Source organism: Platichthys flesus, chromosome 10 (assembly GCF_949316205.1).
Source record: "Platichthys flesus chromosome 10, fPlaFle2.1, whole genome shotgun sequence".
Taxonomy (NCBI): Eukaryota; Metazoa; Chordata; class Actinopteri; order Pleuronectiformes; family Pleuronectidae; genus Platichthys; species Platichthys flesus.
The window spans coordinates 3,293,525-3,318,013 of NC_084954.1; the positions used below are offsets into that span (position 1 = coordinate 3,293,525).

The 24,489-nt window shown below is 45.0% G+C and overlaps 3 protein-coding genes across 12 annotated transcripts in view; 1 reads left to right on the top strand and 2 right to left on the bottom strand.

The window, feature by feature from the left end:
* Positions 1-1,076: 1,076 nt before the first annotated feature.
* Positions 1,077-9,136, bottom strand: LOC133962102 (uncharacterized). Of its 2 annotated transcripts, none has more exons than XM_062397552.1 (18): positions 8,993-9,136; positions 8,751-8,797; positions 7,946-8,033; positions 7,428-7,576; positions 7,169-7,243; positions 7,035-7,085; positions 6,710-6,919; positions 6,414-6,617; positions 6,259-6,313; positions 6,082-6,172; positions 5,858-5,999; positions 5,587-5,691; positions 4,994-5,096; positions 4,709-4,901; positions 4,522-4,596; positions 4,145-4,247; positions 3,690-3,748; positions 1,077-3,578 (listed from the first exon to the last, which is right to left on the bottom strand). In XM_062397552.1, exons 1-18 carry the CDS (start codon positions 9,018-9,020, stop codon positions 3,443-3,445), a joined length of 1,914 nt encoding a protein of 637 aa, XP_062253536.1. In that variant the 5' UTR covers positions 9,021-9,136; the 3' UTR covers positions 1,077-3,442. The 2 variants fall into 2 exon arrangements, with proteins under 2 accessions (XP_062253536.1, XP_062253535.1); XM_062397551.1 differs by having other exon boundaries at positions 7,169-7,246.
* Positions 9,137-9,891: 755 nt separating this feature from the next.
* Positions 9,892-22,357, top strand: alms1 (ALMS1 centrosome and basal body associated protein). Its single transcript, XM_062397967.1, has 18 exons — positions 9,892-9,991; positions 10,886-11,066; positions 11,377-11,497; positions 11,604-13,431; positions 13,568-13,721; positions 13,828-14,922; positions 15,183-15,298; positions 15,735-16,767; positions 17,279-17,401; positions 17,966-18,121; positions 18,795-19,666; positions 19,961-20,072; positions 20,174-20,392; positions 20,489-20,730; positions 21,097-21,262; positions 21,439-21,496; positions 21,792-21,891; positions 22,085-22,357. Exons 1-18 carry the CDS (start codon positions 9,971-9,973, stop codon positions 22,127-22,129), a joined length of 6,642 nt encoding a protein of 2,213 aa, XP_062253951.1. The 5' UTR covers positions 9,892-9,970; the 3' UTR covers positions 22,130-22,357.
* A 57-nt stretch (positions 22,358-22,414) lies between these two features.
* The window catches only part of dctn1b (dynactin 1b), a 29,097-nt gene continuing 27,022 nt past the window's right edge, over positions 22,415-24,489 (bottom strand). For all 9 annotated transcript variants that reach the window (XM_062397975.1, XM_062397976.1, XM_062397974.1 and 6 more), the window contains 3 exons: positions 24,350-24,423; positions 24,127-24,216; positions 22,415-24,031 (listed from right to left, as the gene is read on the bottom strand). In XM_062397975.1, the coding sequence (XP_062253959.1) occupies positions 23,894-24,031; positions 24,127-24,216; positions 24,350-24,423 (302 nt within the window). In that variant the 3' untranslated portion in view covers positions 22,415-23,893. The remainder of the gene's footprint in view (positions 24,032-24,126; positions 24,217-24,349; positions 24,424-24,489) is intronic.

A 24,489-nucleotide genomic window follows, 5' to 3' on the forward strand; every position in this document is an offset into this window, starting at 1 on the left:
ATATTAATCTATATTTTCCTTCTTTTAATCTGTTTTCATTTTTACCTGCTTCTAGTTTCCTGTGCTTGTGTTTCTTTGTTTTTGTTTTCATTTAAATTCCCTCATGTGGTTTATTTCCTCTTCTGTACAACACTTTGTTGAGAGAGACTTGCAATAATAATGTAATAATTGTGTTCACGTGATTTATTATGAGAATAAACTGCTTTCAGACAAACTGCGGACATGAATCTTTGTGAAGGAGCTTTATGTGAGAATGAGAATCTCCACGTCAGTTGCTCCGGACATTTTCTCGAACGTTTGATGCCCAGTAAAATGTTTTTACTTCTCTCTTCTGACATTCGTTTGTATTTTTATTTCCCTCGTTTCCTTTTTGTGAAGCTCGATGTAGGAACGAAATATGAGAACAGTTGTTGAACGGTCATTTGAATGATCCATTAAACAATCCAATTAACATAAAGACCTGTGTTTGAACAGCAGAATGAAGGAGTGACACATTTCTCATCCTCTGTTCAACAGCAGACGGCCGGAGTTTGTGAAGCGGGAGAAGAAAGACGTTGGTCCTGCTCGGTTCAGTCTCCAGCAGCAGGGACGACAGGGTGGACAAAAGACGAGACGTTCATTTATCTTCCCTATATGACCCTGATGCAGATGAGGAGAATGAAAGCAAGCAATCAATTCCTTAATTGGGTTTGTGCTTCTCTAACTTGTTAAGGGGGCGTCTGTCTCGATTAAAAGGGAAGGTCAATTTCTCATTGTGACAATTACTGTATTCATCACACAGTGCAACAAAGGGATCCAGCAGAGTCGGGCCGACACTGAAGCAGATGCCTCCTCTATTGTGTGAGTCCTTCCATCACAACATTGTGTTTATCTCACTGTAACCTCATCAGGACACAACACAAAAGGTGTGATCCACAATTATACATCTACACTGTGAATGAAACACGTTGTGGGGTCACTTTTTATTATTGGTGTTTTTTTTGAGACACTTCTGGTGAAACTGTTGACAGTGAGGAAATCTCTGATGAGATAAGTGACTCATCATATCTGTTAAGAAATCACACACAGAGGCCAACTCCAAGTTTAAGTCTTTAATCTCCTGAAGTTTAGTCCAGTATTTCAGTAAACATTGCATTTAAAACCAAGTTTAACTTACATTTATGATAAAACAAAACAACCTTAAGCATGTTTTTTAAATAGGAACATTTAGAAATCCAGCAAACGGTCTTCAAGACCAACAATAACTGTTCTTTCACCAGAATCTGATTAAAAAAAATAGCACATTGTTGCAAAGAAATTAAGGAATAAAAAAAAGATTTGCACCATTTTAAGTTTTAAATCAAAGGAAAAGCGTTGACTCATCAATTCACTTTAAAAAACGACTCAGACTTTGGCTGAAAATGTCTTAAAAGTGATAAGATGTTAAAATGCAAGGACAATGTCCCTCCAAGAGTTTGTAGTGAATAAAACATGAACAAACTGGTGCGTCCAGTGTGAAGTGTCCCTCCTCTAAAAGAGGACAAGCAGCAGCAGCCCTGCTGGGGACGTTCTGGGTTTGGGTTGAAGACGTGTGGAGCTTTTCTTTTGGCTTCCTGAGAGAATTAGACTGTTGACACACAGCGTGACTCAGCTTCTGCCTCTCGTCACATCAACAGTTTATTTACCAGCGCCGAGGAACCACAGAAATTAGAATAAAAATGAGATTACGTGTCCCCGCGCTCACAGAGATGCATTCAATTACCCCGGCTGAAAAACTTCTCTTGAGGGGGAGTGTGGAGGATTTTTTGCTGCATAGCCATATATCAAAAAAGCAAAGAGTGGGAGAGCAACCTGCCGTGTCAGCTGGTTCATTTCTGTCCCTGTGTGTTTCTCTGTTTCCTTTAGGGGGAGAGAAATACGCTAAAAGCTCTTCAAACCAGACGGCCCCCGTTTTACAAGACACGTTTAATCTTCCTGGTGTTTGCTTTGGTTAAGTCCGGGATTGGAGCGCAGAGTGGCGGGATGTTGGTTCCTGCCGGTCTGTGAACACTGAGCTCTTATCAGTCTTTATCTGCATTTGAACAGGTTTCTAGTGGGGCAGAGCCGGGCCGACCAATCAGATTAAATAAAAGGCCCTTTTTGCAAGTTGGTGATATATCAACCACATGTCCCAGTGCTGCCTGCGGGTTCAGGCAGAGTTCATGTTATTAGTGTTACAGGCCTTTCATGCTCTCAGATCCCACACAGATCAAAAGGGCTTTGTGAGGTATGCCACCATCGGCCAATTAATGCCCACGAGTCCAGCTGCTCGGCCCTGAAGGTCCAGACCGAGCACTTTTCACAGCTAAACGCCAAAACCTGTTCCTTCCAGAGCAAACTCCTTTTCAGGCGATTATTCAGCTCTTAGGGAATATTTTGTAATTCACACTCCAGACGTTGCATAACCGGAGTCATAGGAGTGATCCTGATCTGATCTGGAATAACAAACCTGCCGGGCTGAGGCGGGTCTACAGTGAACAGCCTGGAGGCCGCGTCAGGGAGGCCGAGGAGTGTGAGGCTCAGAAGAACCTTGTGTAAATGAAATCTTCATAACTGTCAAGGGCTTCTGACAGAGAGACACTGCAACAGGATACTCAGCTGCTGCCGGGATTGTTCTGGTAATGCATTGTGGGTGGGACAATGAAAAATGTTCTCACTCTCCAGTCAGGCTTCCTCTGACCTCGTGGTGACGTCCCAAATTAGGAAGATTTGCACGACGAGGACTGAAGGATTCAGAATCTGTCTTTAGACTTGAGACCGACTTTATATAATTATAAGTGTTTGGTCTTGTAAGTGTGGACATTAACAAACTTGGTGTTGAGGCTTCATCTTCCCAACTTGACAAGATTCTCCCACAAGTCTGAGCATTTTAAAGATTATAGATAATCTACATAACGACTGATCTGACCCATAGCACACATCAAACAAACAGAAGCCCTGCAGGTTAATGAACAGATTCAAAACTAAACACAGCTCCTCAACGGGGCCAAAGCAAAACTCCTCATCAATCACAGCCTTTAAAATGAAAGCAGCACAGTTTGTTGAGGGATAACAGTGATGCTGCCACCTAGTGGTGACTAAAAGTCCACAGAAAAACATCTTATATCTCGAGTTTAAAATAAAGAAATGCAATTAAGAAAAGACTGAGTGATTGAACAGAATCTTAGAGCAGATAAGAGCACAAATCATCCCTGATAAAATTGCAAAGGAATGCCCAAAGCTTGAGGGGAGTTGAAGTAAAAAGGCACATTCTCTTCTGTGTTCTTTGGACTCACGCAACAGCGACGGCCATCGCGCTGATGCAACAAAATGTCCAAACACATTTTCTTTTCCTGCAGCTGATTGTCACGAAAGCCAAATCTAAAACCAGAACAGTGCCCCCCCCCTCCACCAGAGTCTGACCTCCAGAGTCACGTTTGACTTCCTACATGTTGTTGAATCCCAGTCGACTGGTGAATTTCTTAATGTCGACATTCTTGTGCTCAGGGACGTGTTTGAAGGTGCAGTCCTGCCTCGTGCAGCCTGTGGTCCTCCAGAAGAAGCACTCCTTCTTGCCCAGACTTCAACATCGAGAAAAACCACTCGTCACTTCACGGCTCAATTGTTTCATAAAAGAGAAGTAAAAGCGACCCAGTGGAACTAATCATTATGATGTAGGATTGTTCTCTTACCTGCTTTGGCCTTTGAAGGAATATCGCACATGGAGCACGATCCCTTCTAACACCATCCCCTGAGGAGGAGACAGACAGTTTCACATTTTAACGGCTCTTTAAATCAGCAAAGTGAAACTCTTGGTGCCATTTGTACTAACAACACTTCTTCACTATTTAACTACTTGCATTATGTCTTCTGTGTAAAAGAGCATCTGTTACACTAGGGGTTGCTGGTTATTTTCAAGGTTCATCACTCCAGCCCAAATATATTTATAACAAAGCTTGTCCCACAACTTCTTTCAAAAACCAGTTTAGTGTTTAAAGTGACTTGTGAGTGAAAATTCCCCTGTTGTTCTGATGGCTGGAGAATGAATGAACGTTCACTCTCGTCCTGCTGAATGTTCATCAGAGGCCAAATCATGTAATTTGCTGATGATTAAAACAATCCTTAAAAAAACAAAACAAAGACATACATCAAAACACTGGATGGCTCTTTCACAGTCTTCCATTCTCGTGTAGTTCACAAAGGCACATTCGTGTTCCAGCATTATCTTGATGCTGTAGATCACTCCAACTCTGAGGAAGACGACATGGAGAGTTGTGAGTAAATCAGTCAAGTTTAAATATATATATGATTTAGTAGAGACTGTGAGGTTCTTCTTCTACAGTAGTTCTACGGCACTTGACTGAACGATGGGTGCCGTCAAGCTCATTATAATCACATAACAGTAGTGGATTGAAATGTTCTTTGTTTAACCTCAAATATTTGACGGAATCTCAATCAAATTCACAAGAGTTTGAACAGAAGCCTGTCGAGAAGCTGGAGGAAGCTCAGACTGTGGAACTTCACCTGCTGAAGAGCTCATGAAGTGAAGCGTAGGTGACGGTCGGAGCCAAGGCGCCGACCCAGATGGAGTAGAGCTGCCTTTGTGCAGAACAGAAGAGATAAAAAAAAGAATAACTCAGAAATGTGAGCAGTGCACCTCTACATCTTCTTTCAAATTCAGGTCAAATGTTTTTACAAACACTGAACTTACGGTTTCACATGATTCCTCGGACGAGGAGTCGGCGAGTGAGACTGAGATCTGCTCTGCAGCGGAGAAGAAGTCAGAGAAGGCCCTTTGACCGGCTGGGCTCGAGAAGGACTGGCTGGAGGGACAGCTTTAGACTCCTGGCCATCTTCTGCCAGCAGCACGCGTTCGTCTGCATCGTCCCTGCTGCCACCGGCACCTGAAGAGAGCCAACAGTGGAACCACTCAAGCTACAGGACATCATCAAGCTGTCTTCACGGATGTCATCTTTTGGAAACACGTGACATTTACCTTGGGAAGTATCGTGTGCAGCAAACAGAGCTTCAGTAGCTTCCTGCAGCGTGGCGTGGTTTTTCAGGGCCTCGTTGCACTTTGTCCACCCGAAGCCCATTTCCTGAAGAGAAAGTGCAAAGACAAACTCTCACACTGACACGACACCAGCAGGCAGGGCTACATCCTCACACAAAGAAGTGATGCACAAATACACGCAGGAAAATACATGCAACAGAAAGACAGTAAAAAACCATGGACTCAAATATTATAACGCACAAGGTGACAAAAAGCCAATTTGAGCATATGGTTTTTCAGTGAAGCCAAAACATTGAAAATATATCAATATCCCATATATTCAGATTATTTCTGATACAGAACTAAGACGCTCGCGTGAACAAACTCAAACTAGTGAGTTCAATATAAACTGAACAGAGGAAACATACAAATTAAACAAACTGCTCCAACAGCACTCCGTTTTAAAACTGCAGCATCTAAAGCTTTCATCAAAGCATTCTAGGTTTTCAGCTTCTTGTCAAAGTCAGACTTTTCCCCCTTTTCCGAAGCACATAATACATTTTTCCTTCCAAACTGCTGCACATGGGTTTTCCTACCATGAGGTGCAGCGTCTGTGCTCGTTTTAACTCTTGCTTGGCTTCAGCACTGGAGCGGTCCAGCTGTAGCACCTCCTCATAGACCAGCGAGGCCTCGTAGTATCTCTGCACAGGACATTAAAAGCAAGGAGGACTTTAAAAACACAAATTGCAAGTAAAGCTGCTACAGGTGTTGAATCTGTGAATGAAAAGACGACATTACAAGTGTTCTGAGCATCTGGATCTAAAAGCACAGATAGAACAACGCAGTGTTACAGGAGCAGGGATTCACCTTGAGCCCACACAGAGCCTTCCCTTTCCTGAATAAACCCTTTATCCAGTTTGGTTCCATGCTGAGCGACAGATCAGCGTCTCGCAGAGCATTTTCAAAGTGCTGCATTCTTTCATAGCAGAGGGACCGATTTCCAAACAACCTGAAACATAATAAATGATTAGAAGACGCTGCTTCTGGGTGCTGTAATACAAGTTGCACTGAATTTATTTCCCTGTTCTTACCTATATTCCCGTGGGTTGAATTTAATGGCGTCGGTAAAGCATTCAATCGCATGCTCAAACATTCCGGAAGCTGCCAAACGATTCCCTTTACCTGGAAGGACGGTCGCCATCTGGTGAGTTTGGTGCTTTCACGTGTTTGTTTAACAGCAGAGTGTCAGGAAGGAAAATATAACTCACCAGCCAGATCTCTGCTTATGTTTGCATACTCCTCTGCAGCTGTAGCCGTGGGGTTCTGTTGCACAGTCAAAGTAAGACATCCGATTACAATTTCAGCCTCTTATTTTGAAAACATTACACAAAAAAAATAAAATGTATGTTTTCATTGCTCCCACCTCTTCATTGGGCTCATGTCTCCTTTCCCTTTGAGCTTCAGGATCTTCCACAATTTTAGGCTCCTCCTCCACAGCTTTAGGCTTCTCCTCCTCGGGCTGCAGAACCTCCACTAATTGGTTTTCCTGTATTTCCTGTGAAGGCTTCTGGTTACATGTCTCCTCGGGTGACGATTTAACAGCATACGAATTATTGGAATCCAACTCCTGTGGGCAACAAGACGAGGTTGTTGTTTAAGGATCCTCATTTGACGAGTGACCTCACACAACACAGAGAAAAAAGTGTAATTGTCACAAACCTTTTCCTCCTCCTGTTCTACTTCTTCTCTCTTATTAATTGTAGCAAGATTCTCTTCTCTATTATTAACAACGCTCCTTTCCTCATCTCCGGCAGCTTCGGTTTCATTTAGAGTTTTATCACGTTCTGGGGATTTATTTGCTTCTGTATTATTGTCAGAAGGATTTTCTTCCTGATTTTCAGAGGAGTCCGACTTGCTGAGTTCTTCCTCCTGAAATGACATCAGAGCAGCCATGAAACAGCTCCGCAGTCTGGATTCGATTTCTGAACATTTAGACGTATAGTTTAATCATAATTCTTAGCAATATTGGTAACAGAAGACTTACTGGTAAAATTACTGTATTCTCCTTTTCTGATTGTTTCTTTTCCTTTCGACGCTGGAGCAGAAAGAATGAAATCTGTCGTGAGACATTGCCGAAGAAAAAACAACAGCAAGAATCCGAATCACGTGAACACTCACCATCTTTTTACGCTTGTTCTTCTGCTTTTTCTCCTTGGATTGCTCTTCTTCTGCTTTCAACTCATCTTTATAATCCTTCTGGGGGGGAAAACAAAAACGTGTCAAGCCTTTTACCATAAATTCACCTTAATACAATGTCTTAAATAAATATACTACTGTTTAAACTTCTTAAATCTGTAAAGAACCTAAAAGCTCAAAAAGCCTCCAGCTACAGCTGTCACCGCTGCAGAGGCATGAAGATGAAAGAGAAATGCATTACCTTATCAGTGCTTTTTGCAGTTTGTGAATGAGGCTCTTTAGGCTGGTGAGCAGCTTTCTGTTGCTGAAAATAATCATCTTCATCATCATCATAATCGCTGACATCTGAATATGAGAGGTCTTCTTCGGGGAAGAAAGGCTTAGTTTCATCTGAAAATTAAAAAAATACTGCGTGTGAACAAACACATCATATGAACAATGAAAGACATTTTTATCATTGAACATAACAGTGTTAACAATAATACAATCAAAGAACTAATGGTGATGAGTAATAAACAGGATCTATATTCGATTTCTGGAACATTTACTACATCTGCACTGTCTCAGTGGACTTTGGACGTGTCTTTACTTCTTTATTAGCCTATTGATAAATCCTGGTGATTAAAGTATTGTGCAATCCAGGTCGTGGTGCACATTGATAACCACGACACCAGTGCACCACCCAGCCCTGGTTAAAGGTAATATCTTTAATTCTATTCTCGACCATCACTTTGAGAGTCAGTTCAGAAGAAGCCTTACTGAAGACGCCGGTGGATAAGATCTGCATGAAGTGATCAGCTCCTTGTATGCGCACCATCTTGGACTTGAGAAAATCTGCCATGGCTTCCTGAAAGGGAAGCAGAACAGAAGAGAAGTATCAGTTGAAATGCCCAATTCAAAAGACGGGGGCTGAGACAAATTGTTGATAATGTGGAAGAAGAGAAATTCCTTCATGTCCAAACCCGGTGGTTGATTCAGAGGAGTTTTATATTCACGGCGCAGTGGAGACACAACAAGGTGAAACCATTGTGTCTGATGGTTCAGAGGTTTTATACCACAACATGAAGGCAACCTGGACAGGCTAACTTACAATACAGGGAAGTTGATGGAGAGATTTAAAACAGGCGTCTGTCAACTATGTAAAACAGTTGAATGTCATGTAGAGAAGAAGGAAATTGACGTCGATGGGATAACAAAATAAAATAAAAAGTTAATTACTTGCCTGAAAGAAAATGAATCAGCGACTATTTCATTATCAATCATTCAAATATTTAACAACAAAAAAACTATTGAAACTTAATTTAGAAGAAGACAGAGGAAGGAACCAGTAACAGTGAGTTAACTCCGGCCACAACACAGGGCTGACATTTTTATTTAATAATATTCTATTAATGATCAGGAGAAGACATTCCTAACACGTTAATCAAAAACAACAACAACATGATAATTGTGTTGTGGAAAGTGGACCTGACGACGTGTTACCAGCAGGAGACAGCGAACCAGAAAGACCAGTTCGTGTTCCTCACTTCCCAGTAAACACACAACCCGTGTGAATCCCACTCACCTGTAACATTGAGGCGTTTACATCGTCTGTGGACGCGTGAGCGGCACCTGGCAGGAAGACAACAGGAGCCACTTAAACACGTGTCAAAACAGTAACGTCACAACCTAAATTAGCTAGCTAACTGGTAAGCTAACTGGTAAGATAACTGGTAAGATAACTGGTATTGCTTGGGCTGGGGCAGTTCTCAGGAACAGAAACTTAACGCTAAGCTAACAAACTAACACAACTACAGGCACTCATACCTTTACTTTGGTCCTTCCGTTCCGCCATGACGCTGTTTCTGAGTTTAACGTTAAATTAGCTTGTTAGCAGGCTGTTACTTTCACCGGTCACGTCCCCTCTCCTTTTACGCGTTGACTTAGAACCCAAATAAACATGTTGTTAAACCCGCCCCCGCGAGAACTGCCAACCAATGAGCTTGGCTTCGTTCTGCTCCAGGGGCTCCGATTGGATGTCTCTACCTGTCAGTCACAGTAAAGAGGCGGGGTTTGAATGCAGGGAATGTGATATGAGTCATTAACTATCTATCGAAACTGGATTATTTTATTTGCATATTATATTATTTTGTCATAATAGGATTATGTATATTATAATAGGGTTGCTATATTATAATAGGAATATTATTTTTGTTTTATTTCAGAATGTTTTTTTCATAATGTGAAGGAAATACTGGAGAGTTTTGAACTTGATGTTGAGTTCTAGGATCAGCCATAATAAAAACAATTATAATAATGAAAGGGAAAAAAGTTTTCTTCCCTCTCTTTATTTCGAGAATAATGTCAAAATGTTGAGAATAAGTTAATGAATAAAGTCAGATATAGAATTTCTGAAGTAAATGTGTATTTCTTCTCACTCCTCTTTGAATATGTAGATTAAATCATTTTAAGTATTTGCTATGTTTTTCATCATCACTATTTGTAAATAAAACTTGTTCTGTGTATTTCTTCACTTGTTTGTATCATTTCTCTTTTTTTATTTACATATTACATAACGTATGATCACTTAGTGCGCTGGATTGCATTATATTGATCTTTGAAATACTCATGCAGCCACTCTTTTCTATCGCAGAGGAGCGAGGCATCTGCTCAATAAACGATCTTTGATATCCTTCAATTTCAAATCGTTCCTCGGGCGAGCTCTCTTCCTAGCGACGCCTGCATGGTTACGAGCGGCAGGAAGCGCGCTCACAGTGGCGGACTGGGAACAACAACAACAACAACATGAACGCGGAGCCTCCGGAGGTTGTTTGTGTTTCTAACTCAAATGTTGTCGTCAAGAAATGTGACCCGATTATTGACTCGATCTTCGGGTAACTTATCCCGGAAGTGCGGCTCACGGTTCCCTCAGCGTTGGCGGCTGTCAGCGGTTAGCCTAGCTAGCTGCTAGTTGCTAACGGCTTTGCTAGGTTAGCTTACTTAATGGCCGACATGTGTCTGTTCAACTCGAGCGTCTTGTTTGGTTAAACACACTGTGTTTGTGTTGGGGGTCATGACGACACAGTCTGTTGGTTAAAACCAGTGCAACGGTGAACTGGTTTGTCCCCGAGTTAACTCCCAGTAAACCTGTTGCTCTTCCAAGGCTCTAGAGATTTAGCTGAAACGGATCAGTTTCTGAAGGTGAAATAATCCTAGTGGTGTTTTCACTCGTGTGAAATCATCTAAACTTTATGAATTGTGTTGTTATTTATCCTTGAATTGCGCTTTTATGTTTAAATACGTTTTATTTACATCGGCAGCGCGTCCTCTCTACGGAGGCCGCCATGTTTGTTGTTTGTACAGTTGCCAAAACTGGACAAACTAAAGCGATTTTTTATCCTGTGAATTTGAAAAGTGCAAGAAAACAAAAGCACCAAATACAACCGGATGTATTATTAATAATATATATGTGATGTGATGAATATTTAAGTCTGGTCTTGTTTAATGAAAGTTGTGATATGAAGCGACAGAATGTGACAGGGAGGCTGGTCCTGGAGTGACTGTTCTCTGCTGCCTGACCAGCAGGTTGTAGAGGAAGTGCAGGACAGGATCCAGGCTGCATCACAGAGTTGTGTTACCGCAAGTTGTCATTTTCTGGGACACAGCTGTGAGGAATGGCACTGACAGTAACAGTGATTTGCTTTGTTCTGTGAATCACAGAGAGAGGAGGCATCTCTTCAGCTGCCAGCGGATAACGATGGGAGTCGGTCTGTTGGAGAATCCTCCATGAATCAGCTGGGACCTCGAAGTCTACCTGCAGCCGGAGAGGACTGGAAGCAGCCCACACTGGAGACAGATGATTGGGAGCCTCTACAGCCCAGTGGACGCTCTTTGCAGCTGGGTATGTACATTCAATAAAAACAATGCATTTCACTGTCTCTCCTCTCCCCTTTAAATAATACATTGAATACAATCAGATGATGCAGAATTGATGTATTACTCTAACTTTGTTGTGACTCAAAGAATAACATATCCTTTGCGGTGTGTGTTTATGTAGATGTGTCTGCAACATTCTTTTATAGTATCTGTGCACGTGTGGAAAACCTTTCATTTTCTTTTTAATAATTCATTGCATTGTATATCTTTAACTTTGAAGTTTGATGCCTGTTCATGTTGCTTGTGGATAACATCAGTATTTTCTTTGTCTTCAGAATTTCAGGACAGTAACTTGTCTCCAGCTCTTTTCCTCTTGCCTGTAAACTCTCGAGTGGAACGCAACTTTGCTGAATATTCTTTATTCCAACAAAGTGACCATGAATTTGCTCCTTTGAGGTAAAAAAAAACAAACAATTCAAAGTTAATTCCTGGTTGTGTGGACATAGTTTTCTCTATGATGATGAGAAATTTACATTTTTATTACTTCATATACTTTTTCAAGGGCGTACCCGGACATGTCCATGGCGTCGGAGAGATTCCCCTTTCAGCCCCAGGATCGCACCACTCAGGCGTCTGAGCGCGGCTCACTGTCCCAGCATCCTTTGGCCCAGGCAACCGTCCTTTCTGAAGAAGGAACGAGCAGCTGCTGCTCTCTGTCCCAGCACAGTATGCCACCAGGGGACGAAAGCAGACAAGAGGAAATTATTCCCTCCCGACTGTCGGACCTGCAGGCATCTAGAGAAGATGGTGGTGGCACAGAGAAGGACTCTGAGACACTAACTGACCTTAAAAACCAGCTCGCAGCTGCAGACGATGACACTTTCTTTCTGAGTAAAGACATCCCTGCCCAGCGTCTTCTGGACATCCTTCAGAAAGAGGTTGGCATGCCGAGCAGCAGTAGTAGTGCGGTGTCCTCTGCCTCTGAGATGTCTGTGAAGAGCATTACATCTTTTGTCCAAGAGTCTAAAAGCTCGAAAATTCCCAAACCCGGATTTCACCAAAGCTCGGCTAGAAGAGAAGGTCCACCTGGTGAAGCTTCTCTGCCCCAGCAGCAGACGCAGAAACCTGACCCGTCACAAACGCTGTCATCTGAGGTCTGTAACATCACCGTGGGCTCCCGCAGCACGCAGCCTGACGACAGCAGTGAAGCGTTGTACAGGGAGCTGCTGTCTGAGGCTGAGGGGCACTGCAGCAGAGAAGCTGGAGCTAAAAACCAACAGCAGAAAAGTGCTTCACCACCTGCTCAGATTCTTACAGAGACATCCACTGGCAAGCCGAGTGTGACCCGAAAAAATCTGAGTGACCTGCCATGGACCGGGCCGTTTTCATCCGGTGTGGAAAGGCTGCACAGAGAGCAAGACCTCTGGTCCTCAGGGAACCAAACAGGGGTCGACGGGTCCTACCTGGGTTTCCTTCCACAGTCTCAGTCCACTCCAGGGGTTTTCAAGGCCCCACCCAGATCCAGTGTCAAGGCTCCATTAGGGAAACTGACTGCAATAGAATCTGATAAAGAAAGCTCGTATCAATCGAGGACTGGGATCTCTCCACAGCCAGCTGTTCCTGAGCCTGATGTCCAATGTCCAGCCTCAGCAGATCAGTACCACGAGGAACATACCTCTGCAAAGGTCCAGTCTCTTCCAAGTCTGAACTACATTCAGAAAGTGGACGCTTGGAGGACGAATCAGAGCTCTGGCAACACGACACTGTTTGACAGTCTGGCACTGCAGGGATTTTCTGGCGTCTCTCCTAAAAAGAAAGCTTACGAGGCAGTGTCCGACTCCCTGAATCGAATCCTCAGTGAGCAGGTGCGGAGTTTACAGCAGCCTCCTGTTTCCAGTGCTCTCAACGAGAGTGTGACACAGAAATCCTCAGCAGCTCCTTCTGGCTCCTCCTCTCCGAGGAGAGGGGAGGCGGTGGGCAGCGCTCCCAGTGACAACGATAACACTGGGTCTGCAGCAGGACCATCCAGCTCCCCCTTTGGCCGGTCGCAGTCCCACTCCTCTATTAGCACAGTCGTCATGTCGGCCCAGAAAGAAAAGAATGAGACTCAGGACGAGGTTCATCATCATCTTCATCAGCCGAGTGCCTCAGCTCAGCCCTCACTTCTCGTGAACCTGGGTCAGTTCAGCGACGTGTCAGTCCATCGAGATTTTACACTTTCAAGTTCCCAAGATAGTTACAACAGTGGAGTTAAACAAGGAACCTCTATCGGAGCTTCTTCTGTCACCAGCCTGGAGGTGGATAGTTATGCCCCCTACTGGACTTCTAAACTTCCGTCAACACCACCTCTGCCCGGACCTCGAGAATTCAACATCGAAGACCGAATTCCGGTAACTGAAAAACTCAAAAAACCTTCTAAAACAAGCACGATTTATTTATCTTGTGTTTTGGACTGGAACACTTATTCTGTTGATTCAGGTTTCAGCAGATCATCAACTAAACTTCCTCTTTTTGTTTCCCTTGCAGTTGTATCTCCACAACCTGGGTATCGAACAGTCTCCCTCAACAATATTAAATCCTTTTGCACCCAGGGGGCCAATCAGAGAACCTGAATTCTCTCCCACTGATCTCTGTACAATTAAAGGATCGATCGGAACCAAGAGCACCCAACCCTCTGAAGGTAATATTTCACCCCAGACTAGATCGGCTTTAACTGTTTTGCAAATGTACTTTTTGATAATCGATACAGAACCAATGTGGCTAATTTTAAAACCCTATATTTTCAGGTGGCAGTCCCTATAAAGGAGAGTTTTCCAGGTCTAGTATTCTATCAGTGGACTCTAGTATTTCCATTCCGTTCAGCATGGACAGTCTTGGTCCGGCCGTATCGATCCCAGAGCCGACCAAGCGATCATCTCCTCCACCTGATGCTGAAGCTCTTCAGACTGAACGCAGACTGACACCAGCCTCCCAGCGTGAGGAGGATTCCCACTCCTCCACATTGCATCTCAGCCAGCAGCAACAGAAGGACGACACTCTAACCAGCAGTCAGAATACTTTCCTGCCAGGAGAGAGGTTTGACTCTGACCTCTCATTGGTAACTCAGGCGAGGAGCGAGGAGAGAGATGTGGAGTCTCCCTTGCAGACGAGTCGTAGTAAAAGTGCAGAGGATTCTTTGTTGGAGATCAATAAACTGCTCTCTCAGTCGGATAAGGTGGTGTCTGCTGGGTCTTCCTCAGCCTCCCCTGCAGCGCCCCGTCTGCTGTCTGACGACGACTTATTCCTCTCCTTCAGGAGGAAAACCAGTAAACTCCAGGACTCCTCGTTCTCCGGAACCGAGGACCCCAGAACTCGTTCCTCCTCGCTGTGGGCCAGGTCGTCGTCTGACTCCATGCTTACCTCAGAAAAACCAAGGCAAAGCTCTTTAGGTCGAGAAAGCATGACCTCCTCATGGCAGCCTGATTATCCTTCCACACAATCTCTCACTACTGCACCTGCCGCAGGTTCAACCCTTGTTCTCTCCAAACCAGCCAGACGGGCGGAGCCTGAAGGCTGCAGTGCTGCTCCTCCCGACAATAAAGCCCCAACACAACCACCAGTCATCAAGTCTCCACCCGCTGTGAACCCACAGCAGCTCATCTCTACATTGACAGAGACGCCGGCTGCACTCGAGGTGGAAGAAGAGCCTGCGTCTGGAGGTCCTACACAGAGCAGCTCCTCGCCCCCCCCTCCGGAGGACACAGATCAGGGAGGGATGAGCGACGGGAGCAGCGAGAGCTCACTGGCAGTCAGAGTGGCCCAGTTACTCCAGAGTGAGTCTCCGGCCACCATGATGTCCAGTACGCCCAGCATCACTGATCAAGAGGACAGCAAAGCCAGAGGTACGACCCCTCAAAGGCTGTCAGGGTCAACTTTTTTTTTATTCCCTGATAAAGTTGACTCACAGTCAGTTTATAGTTCTGTAGTAAAGTGATATGTTTTCATAGCAGACGTCATATACTCAGTTTCCTCTATGTGTATCTACACTGCTTCTATCTGACTGCTTTAATCAGACCTCATGCACAAACATGTCGAGCTCAGAAAACAAGATTAGACGGTTTTCAAATGTTCATCTGGATAAAAGTGTGTGTTTACGCTGCAGAGTGGATCAAACTGAAGGTGTCGGGTCAGCAGTGTGAGCCTCTGGAGTTGGACATAGAAGATAGAAGACGCATTGAAGAGATCAAGAAGGAGCTGCTGTTAAAATTCCCCATGAAGGTAAAACAGCGAACACATGTGAAACGCAGCAAATGGTCTAGTTTGAGCAATTGAGCACAAAGCAACTTTAAATCCTGATTTTTCAAACCTTATCATTTGTATTTTAATATTCTAATGTCATTATCTCTCTCTCAACGTCTGCACGGTACAGGTCTCACAGTTAAGGTAACTGATGTTGGTGGTTTGAAGTGTTTTATATAAAACAGAGTGCTGTGGACTCTGCTCTGTGTGGTTTGATGGTTGCATTGCTTTCTCCTTGCATCTCAGAGTTTTCCACAAACTCATCCCTGTTCTGGATCCAGGTTTGGTTGCAGTGCTGAAACGTTTGGAAGTGAATCTTTGTCACAGATGAGTGAATTCACAGGATGAGAAACACAAGGACATTATTTGGTCTCATGGTTTGAAACACTCTTTTGCTTTCTCTTTCTCCTTCCAGAGCCAGTTGAGTACAGATACAGAGAGCAGTGCAGCATCCAGTTTCCAGAGGAGACAGGATCCACCTCAGCCTGTGGAGGCGTTCACCTCCAACCAGCTGTCTCAGCCTCTGCAAGGCCTCAGAGCGAACCCGTCTGCCCCCAGCGTGTGGCTTAGAGACCCTCATCGCCCAGACACTCTAGAAGCTCAAGTACAGAAGATTGCTGCTCGAGAAGGAGTAACTCTCCCCAGAACAAACCCTCGGGCCCTCACGTCCATCTCCATCGCCACCTGCAGGCGCTCCACTTCCCCTTCTCCCTCCCCGTCGCCTGCACCTCCCATCAGCCCAGCCTCAGAGCCACTCCACCCGAGCGAGCTCTGGACAGCAGACGAACACCTTAAAGTGAACAGACCACCCACTCAAAATGAAGAACAGACAACCAGAGAGCTGACATCAGGGTTTGAACCGAGCAGTCGTCTCTACACCAGAAAGCAGAGCCTAGATTCTCAGTTACTGTCAGGAAATCAGACGAGGCAAGATGCTGTGGGAGGCCGGTTTGAAAACCCACCTCCACCAATCCAGGTTTTAAATAGAGAGGATCAGCGAGATGATTTATTCACCTGGGACCGCTCTGGTGCCCACGGAGCTGAACGAACCACACGTTCATCCTCCTCTGAATCTCCTGCCACGGCCGGTCACGTCTCCAATGTCCTTCTCACTCTGTCCCCGAAAGCAGCTGATCCCAGCTTGGCCTCGGCTCTGAGCTCCAGTCGAGCTGGTGCAGCTACAGAGAGGCCACGTAGAGAATTTGTTCTCCTCAGACACTCTCCATCCACAGCCAGCAGCCCGGACGAAGGCGTGGGTCTGTCCAGTCCACCAGAGTGGTACGAGACCGGAGAGCCGAGGGAACATCGGGGGGTTGAACGAGCAGACACCTCCACCCTGTTTAAATCTGTGGTTCCTCGACGAGGAATCACCTCCACATCCAGAGAAGCCTTCACACCAGGTCCCAGACCTGAGGATTCCAAAAGACCCTTAACCCACGAATCAGCAGGTTTGTTCTGAAAATAACTTTTAATGTGAGAGAACTAAAAGTAAAGGGCTTTTCTTCCTAATTACTCTGTAGCAGGAGAAGTGTGAGATGGGAACCTTCATTTATCTCTTAATAACGTCTTGAATGAGGCTTAAGTTCAAACTGGAGGATTTGTTTTTTAAGTCCAGGGGTAGAAACAAGTTGTGGCAGCGGAGTCAGGGATTAAAAGTGAGGCACCTGCATCCAATGATTGTTTTTTATTATAAATTAATCTGTAGATCATAATAGACTCATATTTAATCTGTGCATTTACAGTAAATAGTGAAAATGGAAACAGTTTAATAAAACAAAACTACTCAATCCATACTTTTTGAGCCCTTGCAAAAAAACTAGATAAGTTAATGTTGCATCAGACCAGTAATAAAACTGAATTTTCTGTTTTCCTGTTAAATATCTGTGACGTTTGGGTTCATGTGTTCTTAAGATGTGATCATGAAAATGTTCTAAATGTCCTACGTGTCCTCTCCTGCAGCGGTGCCTGTCCTGTTGCCTTACAAACCCCGCGGCAGTGAGGAGCTCTTCTACGTCCCCCAGTTAGAATCGGACGCCTCCTCCACTGGTCGCTCTGACACCTCCATGGAGAGCTCACACACAGGTACAGCACTTTTTCACTGAGCTGCTTTATCAACGTGTCCGACTGAAGATCTGATCATCGTCTCACAAACAAACACTTAAATCAGGTTGCTCCAGGTTTCACTCGGTTTTTCTCGTCCTGTTTTATAAAATAGATTTTGGAAAATCCCTCGACAAACTCTGAAACAGCAAAATAATAACAGCAAATTAGAAAGTAAGGAATTAATGAGTCCAGAGGATTGAATAATCTGTGATGAACGAGGCTCTGCTCTCATTTCCCCTGAGCCTGTGTGGGTCGCAGCTGCTCCCTTGTAACGTACACCCGGCAGCACATCAATTATTCATGTTCAGGGGCTGGACGAGACAAAGGCAGAGCAGGGGCCCAGCGGAGACACAGAGGGAGAGAGGGAGAGAGGGGGGGCTGTGACTCAACGTCTTTCTAACGTCTTCTGTTCAGTTCTGCCTGAAAATGAAAGGATTTGTCTCATTTTGAGCAGTTTTATCCGTCTGTTATCTCCGAAACGAAGAGATAAGAGGTAAGAGGTAACGGCCGCCAGGTAACAAACCACTTTTGAATTGTGAGCAGGCTCAGACGACGCCGTGGCCCCACGCTTCAGCAGTGAGGTCCTCGGGCGCCAGGACCCGGGGCTGGACCGCGGCGTCACCATCAGACACACGGAGGGCATCTACAGCAAGAGGCTGAGGACGGCTGCCTTCAGAATGCAACAACCTGGACACAGAGGTATGTGGACATCCAGCGTGTTGAAGGAGTGAAACAAGCAAGTCTGTCATTAATAATAATAAACTTTATTTATAAAGCACTTTTCAAAACAGTGACAATGTGCTTTACAAGTTAGAAACGAAGGCAAACAATTAAAATCTGAAGATCTCACAAGTTATAAGAGTTACAGCAACAAACTGAATAAAATCAGCTATGATTAAAATAATCAGTTATTTGGATAATATTAATATACGTGTCAGTCTGGTTTAATTAAATCAGTATAACTAAATGTTGAAATTGCAGAAAGATAAAACACCTTTGGGAAGGAGTAAAAAAAAAATAAAAAAAGATGATTTCACAATAGTTCAGATATAAACACATAATTTAGTTTAACAAAAGACAGACGTTTGCAAATCTGGCAAAAGCCTGAGGGCCCCGAGCTGAGGGGGCCCCTGAAAACGTCTCATTACATTAGACCACAGATACGGTAAATTAATGTGAACACCCTTAAATAATATGATCAAATATGTTCAGAAGACTAAAGACACCATGGGGGGGGGGACTGCCTAACCAGGACATTGCAGACGTCTGTTTGAAGACGAGAGCCAGAGATTCACTTCGATGCATTTATTAAATATTTAAAATATCTCCTCTTTATTGGGTCTTAACACCCGATGTGTTTTTCTTGTTGCAGATTCCTCGGTGACGGTGAATAAAAGCTCACAAACGAGCACAAGCCGAACTTCACGCCCGCCCCCCCCACTGTCGCCGGCCTTGACCAGATTGTCTTCGTCCAACAAGCCAGCCGCCCCGAAGAGAGACCAGGGAACCAGCCCGCTGCCGTTCACTCGTCATGGTCAGCCAGAGACGAGTCGTCACCTGGACCAGAGCCCTGTCCCTCAAACCGGAGGGGACCAGCACAGGAGGGACGTCTCTCCCCCGGCCCCCCCACAGAGCAACATCAGTCTGGACGAGCTGTGGCAGAGGTTCTGCGATCGCTGGACCATCGAGGAGTCTCGTCCAACCAGCGACCGGGAGGCGTCTCTGCTGCAGAGGCTGGAGCGTCTGTCCCGCCTCATTCACAGCAGGAGGAGAACCAACGTGTCGGAGTCACAGGAGGACAATCAGCAGCAATGGAGGAGGAGAGGAGACGCTACGAGGGACAGCAACAGAGAGGATGATGGGAGTTTACACGAGGAGACGACACCTCCCGTCCCTCATCAGGCCCAGCGAACATCTCAGCCTGCAGCGGAGAACAGTGGCACCTCCTTCTCCTCCAGCCTCTCCCACAGCTCCTCCCAGAGTCTGCTCCTCAGTCCCGCAGACAGAGACGAGTCAGGGAGCTTGTCCACCGCGTCGGGCTCCGTGTCCAGCGTGGACACGGCCCGGCTGGTCCGAGCCTTCGGCGCCCACAGAGTCAAGCACCTGAAAAGCGGCTCCAGCCTCGGTAAACTTTACAACACCATCAACAAGCAGAAAGAAGGGAGGGAGCAGAGGAGGGGGGGGCACAGAGACGTCCCGCACCTCACCACGCTGCTAGAGACCACCGGGACAGACGAGTCCTCGGTAAGTTCAATATCCACTGACTGGTTTCTCTGATCCTCACAACCCCTCAAAGTTCATGGTTTCATGAAGCCGTAAGTCTGAAAAAGATGGATATAATTTATATAATAATAAATATAGAGCTGTAAAATTATTAGATCAGAAACTTTTAGTGTAAATATTTGAGCTTTTTTATTCTACAAAGAAAATGTAAAGATTAGTGGAAAGTTGGTTTCTGTGAGAGTGTGTGATCTGTTCTGTGCTGACGTTTCTCTCTCGGTCACCGATTGGCTCTGAACTCTGGATGTTGCTCTTCAGGTTGCTGCTGATTCGTCCACCAGCACCTTCACCCCCCCGTCGCACCGCGGCCCCTCCAACCCTCTGGCAGCCAAGAAGACGGTTAAACTGCTCAGCAAAGGCATCCAGACAGGTTGGATGAGCACGAGTTTGAGAATCAGTTTCTAATATAAGACCTTGACCACCCTTCACACAGAGTCTCCACGAACATCTGGCTTGTTTTGTCTTCTTCAGCTTGTGACCTGGAGATCGTCAGAAACGCGACCCGGCGCCACACCAGGGACGTTGGAACCACGTTCCCCTCGCCTCATGAAACCAGAGCACCGAGGCAGATTTCCTCTTCCTCACCCAGTGAAGAGAGAGGAAGAGGAGGGCAGGAGAATCCCTCGAAGGTTCACTCCTCACAGAAACAGAGGAAGAGCAAGAGGAGCCCATCAAAGCTTTATCCTGCAGGTACAACATCTTGTCTAGTTTGTATCATCAATATCTTTATGGGGTCTTTTAATTTTTAATAGTTTACTGCCAGAATAAAAGACTGTTTTCCTCCAGGCGTCTCTTGGTTCATCACGGCTGACGACCTGCGCTCCGAGGCGAGGAAGGAGAACCAGCAGGAGGAAGAGGAGGAGGCCCTGAGGCCGAGCACTGCCTGGTTCGAGCCGCACAGCAGAACCCAACCGTGGAGGGAACCGCTCAGACAGAGACAAGTCCACGAGGACAGAGCCACACATCACACAGAACCTGATCCCAGAACCAAGACCAGGTCGTCTGGTCTGACGCGCGTCTCGCTGCAGGTTGGTTTGGACATTCGTCTTTTTCTGACGTTCATCTGAAGGTGGCTCATTTTAAATTTGAATAGATTCTTTAACACATCTGGTTGGCCATGAACAGTACATGTTGGAAAGTTCCCACCTCTTCTTTTTAAAGTTTTCTACTTGAGCTCATGTTTGGAAGAGTTTCAGGGATATTTAATACGTTTGTATAAGAGAGCTGGTAGAAAACTTCAGGGAGAGATGAAGAACGACATCAGATTATACATTTTATGGTTCATGGTCAGTGCCTTCGACCTCATGCTTGAAAATAGATGTTCACCTTTTTAAAACTCCTCAATATTGTGGAAGAGAGGAGAAAGTGGTTAATGCTCCTCCTTCGTCCTGCAGGAGGCGCTGGAGACGTGGCGCCCGGGGTTCATCTCCCGGTCCAGGCAGAGGGTGACGTGTCTGGCTCTGCAGGCGGAGGAGAGGAAGCTTCAGGGCTTCTTCATCGGAGAGAGAGACCCGCTCTTCAGCCAGCCCGGAGGAGGGGGGGGGCCGCCGAGGCCTGCAGGTACTGCTCTGAACACAAGCTGGAGGAGGAAGCTGATGTGGAAGTGTCCGTTTAGAATCGTTCCGTGGTGAAGAAGAGTGAAGGTTCTGTGCTCTTTATTAAAACTGGTGTGTTGTGTGTGTTGTGTGTGTTGTGTGTGTTGTGTGTGTGTGTGTGTGTTGTGTGTGTGTGTGAAGGCACTGCTCTGCTGAGGAGGGCTGTTCCCAGGAAGGAGATGATCCAGAGGTCCAAACTGTGAGTTCCTGCTCTTATGAATAAATCATTTCATTAGAGAGGTAATAGATGATTTTATAGAGCGACATGTTAACAACAGTAAATAAGTGTTTCATCATCTAAGTCCCACGTGGTGTGAGTTTGTTTCTCTCTGACTTAGCCAATGAGCAAAGTTGTTCCCACGTCAACACATCAGGCACCAGTTTGAACTTGAAGTTCATTGATCAGATTTTAAAAGTTCTTTATGAGTAATGTCGATTCATGATTTGAAGACTGGTTTTCCGACTTTTCTGTCTGAACCGTGTTCCTCCCTCAGGATCTATGACAGTCTGCCGGAGGTGCAGAGGAGGAGGGAGGAGGAACGGAGGAAAGCAGAATACAGAACTTACCGACTGAACGCACAACTCTACAACAAGGTACAACAAACCTGTTCCTCACCTTAAATCTGATTCAAACAAAGGAGAGAAGCTCAGTTTACACATTTTAATTTATCATGCCTGACTGGAGCTAATTTTCTCTATCATGAATCCTGTGAATGTTTCTATATGAAACTAGAAGAAACTGATTCTTACAGATTTTAACTCAAGTTATCTCATTTGTATTTTTCAGAGAATCACCACCCGAGTGCTGAGCAGACGATCCGCTTGGCAATGAGCGACGTCTTTAATCCGAATGAAAACCAGCAACATTTAAAAAAAACTCTTTGTAAGAAAACAAAACTACCTAAATCCCCTTTTATTTATGAACCACATTTTAACAGTTGGTATTTTATAGATTATGCTGAAAAGTAGAATTCCACTCGTGAACGTGAGACGTGATTTTAGTCGGTTTGACAGAAGAATTGTGTGTAAATGTGAAAATAAACCAGGTTTTTCTCTTAAAGCTGAGACGTCTGATCCGTCACTTTGGTGAGAGACACGAGGCCGACAGCGGTTCTCTGGCTTTACGTCTTTATTGATCAGGTTCGAGAGCAGGAAGCCACACGAGGAGAAGCTACCACGATCAGCTGCTCACCACCGGCACAGACACACAAGACCAATAAATAACATCTGCATTTCCCCTCTGAAGCTTCAGTTATGTAGATGCACTATTCCCATTAATTACAACATAAAAGTTACACCGGTGTAAATAATCTAAAAATCATGAAATAAATCAGTTAGTGTGAGTTAATGAGCTAAAACCTTTTCTTTTTAATCAGTCATGGCGAACGTGGTGAAGGGAAACAGTCTTTGGCAGAGATGTGTTTTGTTTTTTCTTAAAATAAAGTTTAGTTGAATGAAATGAAAAATAAGGCGGCGCTCTTCAAACCGAGGCTCAGTGGGATTAAGGCTTCTGAAGCAGAAACAGCCAATTCAGCACTTTTACCAAGCAGGTGAAAGTCGACAGTAACTAGTTTAATAAATACTAAATAACTTAAATCATATATATAATCTTTCATCTGACTAAAGTGCAGTCGAGCTGTTTTAAATAAACAAAGTAAAAGAATCCTACACATTGAATTTCAGATGAATCTGGTTCTCTTGTTCTGTGCAGCTCAGTTTCTTTTTTTAAAACGAAGTAAAAAACTAAACCTTGAACACAAACTGTCGTTCTCTTCATTAGTTCATGTTTGTGCAGGAATCAAAGTCACATCCCAGTTCTCCAGACTTCAAATAAAGTAAATAAAACCTCAGGGAACTCTAAACGCACACATCTAGTTGATCTGGATCTCTTTCCCTTTTAGACAGTGGAGTTATAAAAATGTACACGGCAGTTAAACACAGGAAGGTGGAGCCACATCCAGCTGGAGATAAACCACAGGTTCCACACCGGAGCCATGACTCCACCAGTAAACAGCCAGAACGAGGATGCAGTGGACGTGGGCAGCATGCAGCAGATCAGTCGTCAGCAGGTTCTTCACAAGTCAGACGTCTCGGTCATGATCATCTCTCGGGTCTGTGATCCGCAGAGTTCAGGGCGGCAGTCCAAAGCACAAGTTGACTTAGGGTCCCAAGTTTTAAATAAAGTAAAATTTGTGATATTCAAAATAAATATGTGTCTTCAGGGGAGTTTCCTTTAGTATTTTCACAATTAACCATCTAGGTCAGGCCTACCATTTCCTTTCAGAATGAATCTTAATGTTGTTATTCTCTTGATTGTTGTGTTGACAAAATGTTTTAAGTAACTGGTTTAAGAAAATCCCATAATTTCCTAAATATTTATGTATAACAGCAGAAAGCAGAGAAAAGATTGGAACCAATGAGGTCATCATCAAAGTGGACACTATTTCAGTAAATTGATTAATTAGCTAATTAGAGTTGATTCTAATGATCCTGATCCTAAACGGGTCGAGACTCGGACCCTGTGTGACGCGGTTTGGCGGATGATGACGGGGGCGGGGGCGCGTCGGTGTAGCAGGAAGGGTCGGGGGGGGGGGGATTAGGTCCTCAGCAGACTGTGGACTCGGTGCAGCTGAGACTGGGACAGGACGAGGCGGTGGACCTGCTCCTGACCGCGGAGACACGGCACCATGACCCGACCCACCAGCACCGTGTCGCCCTGCTTCTCCTCCTTCGCCTGAAACACAGAATTGGTATCAATATGACCTGAATCCTTTGAGTTTATTTCTACAAGTTAAACCCATTCCTCAATCCTCAGAGCTTCTGCTCTACCTTAACAAACGAGGTGGACGGGAAAGTGGCGAAGTCGGACGTCACTCGCGCTCCAGGCTGATGGTGGACCACGTGCTCGGCCACTTCGTCCTGAGAGAGAACACAGAAACTTTACTGCCTCACATGACGCTGACTGGTGAGAGGATCAGGAACCATCAGGGTGAGCTGCTGCAGAGTCACCACATGGGTTCTGTTTGACATCAGACAGTTAATGTTGTTTCACCTTCAGTCGGCCCAGCGTGTCACTCAGAGACTGGAGTCTGGCAGTTTGCTCCAGGAGCTGAGCGCTCGGTGTCACTGCACCACACAAAATAACCACAAGTCAACACATCATTCAGAGAACACACACGGGATAACAAAGAT

Coding starts and splice junctions, on each gene's coding strand:
- alms1 (XM_062397967.1), top strand. CDS start 9,971: ATGAACGCGGAGCCTCCGGAG. Junction 17,402..17,965: donor CATGGAGAGCTCACACACAG/GTACAGCACTTT, acceptor AATTGTGAGCAG/GCTCAGACGACGCCGTGGCC. Junction 20,073..20,173: donor CAGCAAAGGCATCCAGACAG/GTTGGATGAGCA, acceptor TGTCTTCTTCAG/CTTGTGACCTGGAGATCGTC.
- LOC133962102 (XM_062397551.1), bottom strand. CDS start 9,020: ATGGCGGAACGGAAGGACCAAAGTAAAG. Junction 8,798..8,992: donor ACGGAAGGACCAAAGTAAAG/GTATGAGTGCCT, acceptor TCTTCCTGCCAG/GTGCCGCTCACGCGTCCACA. Junction 5,097..5,586: donor CACAGACGCTGCACCTCATG/GTAGGAAAACCC, acceptor CTTTCTCTTCAG/GAAATGGGCTTCGGGTGGAC.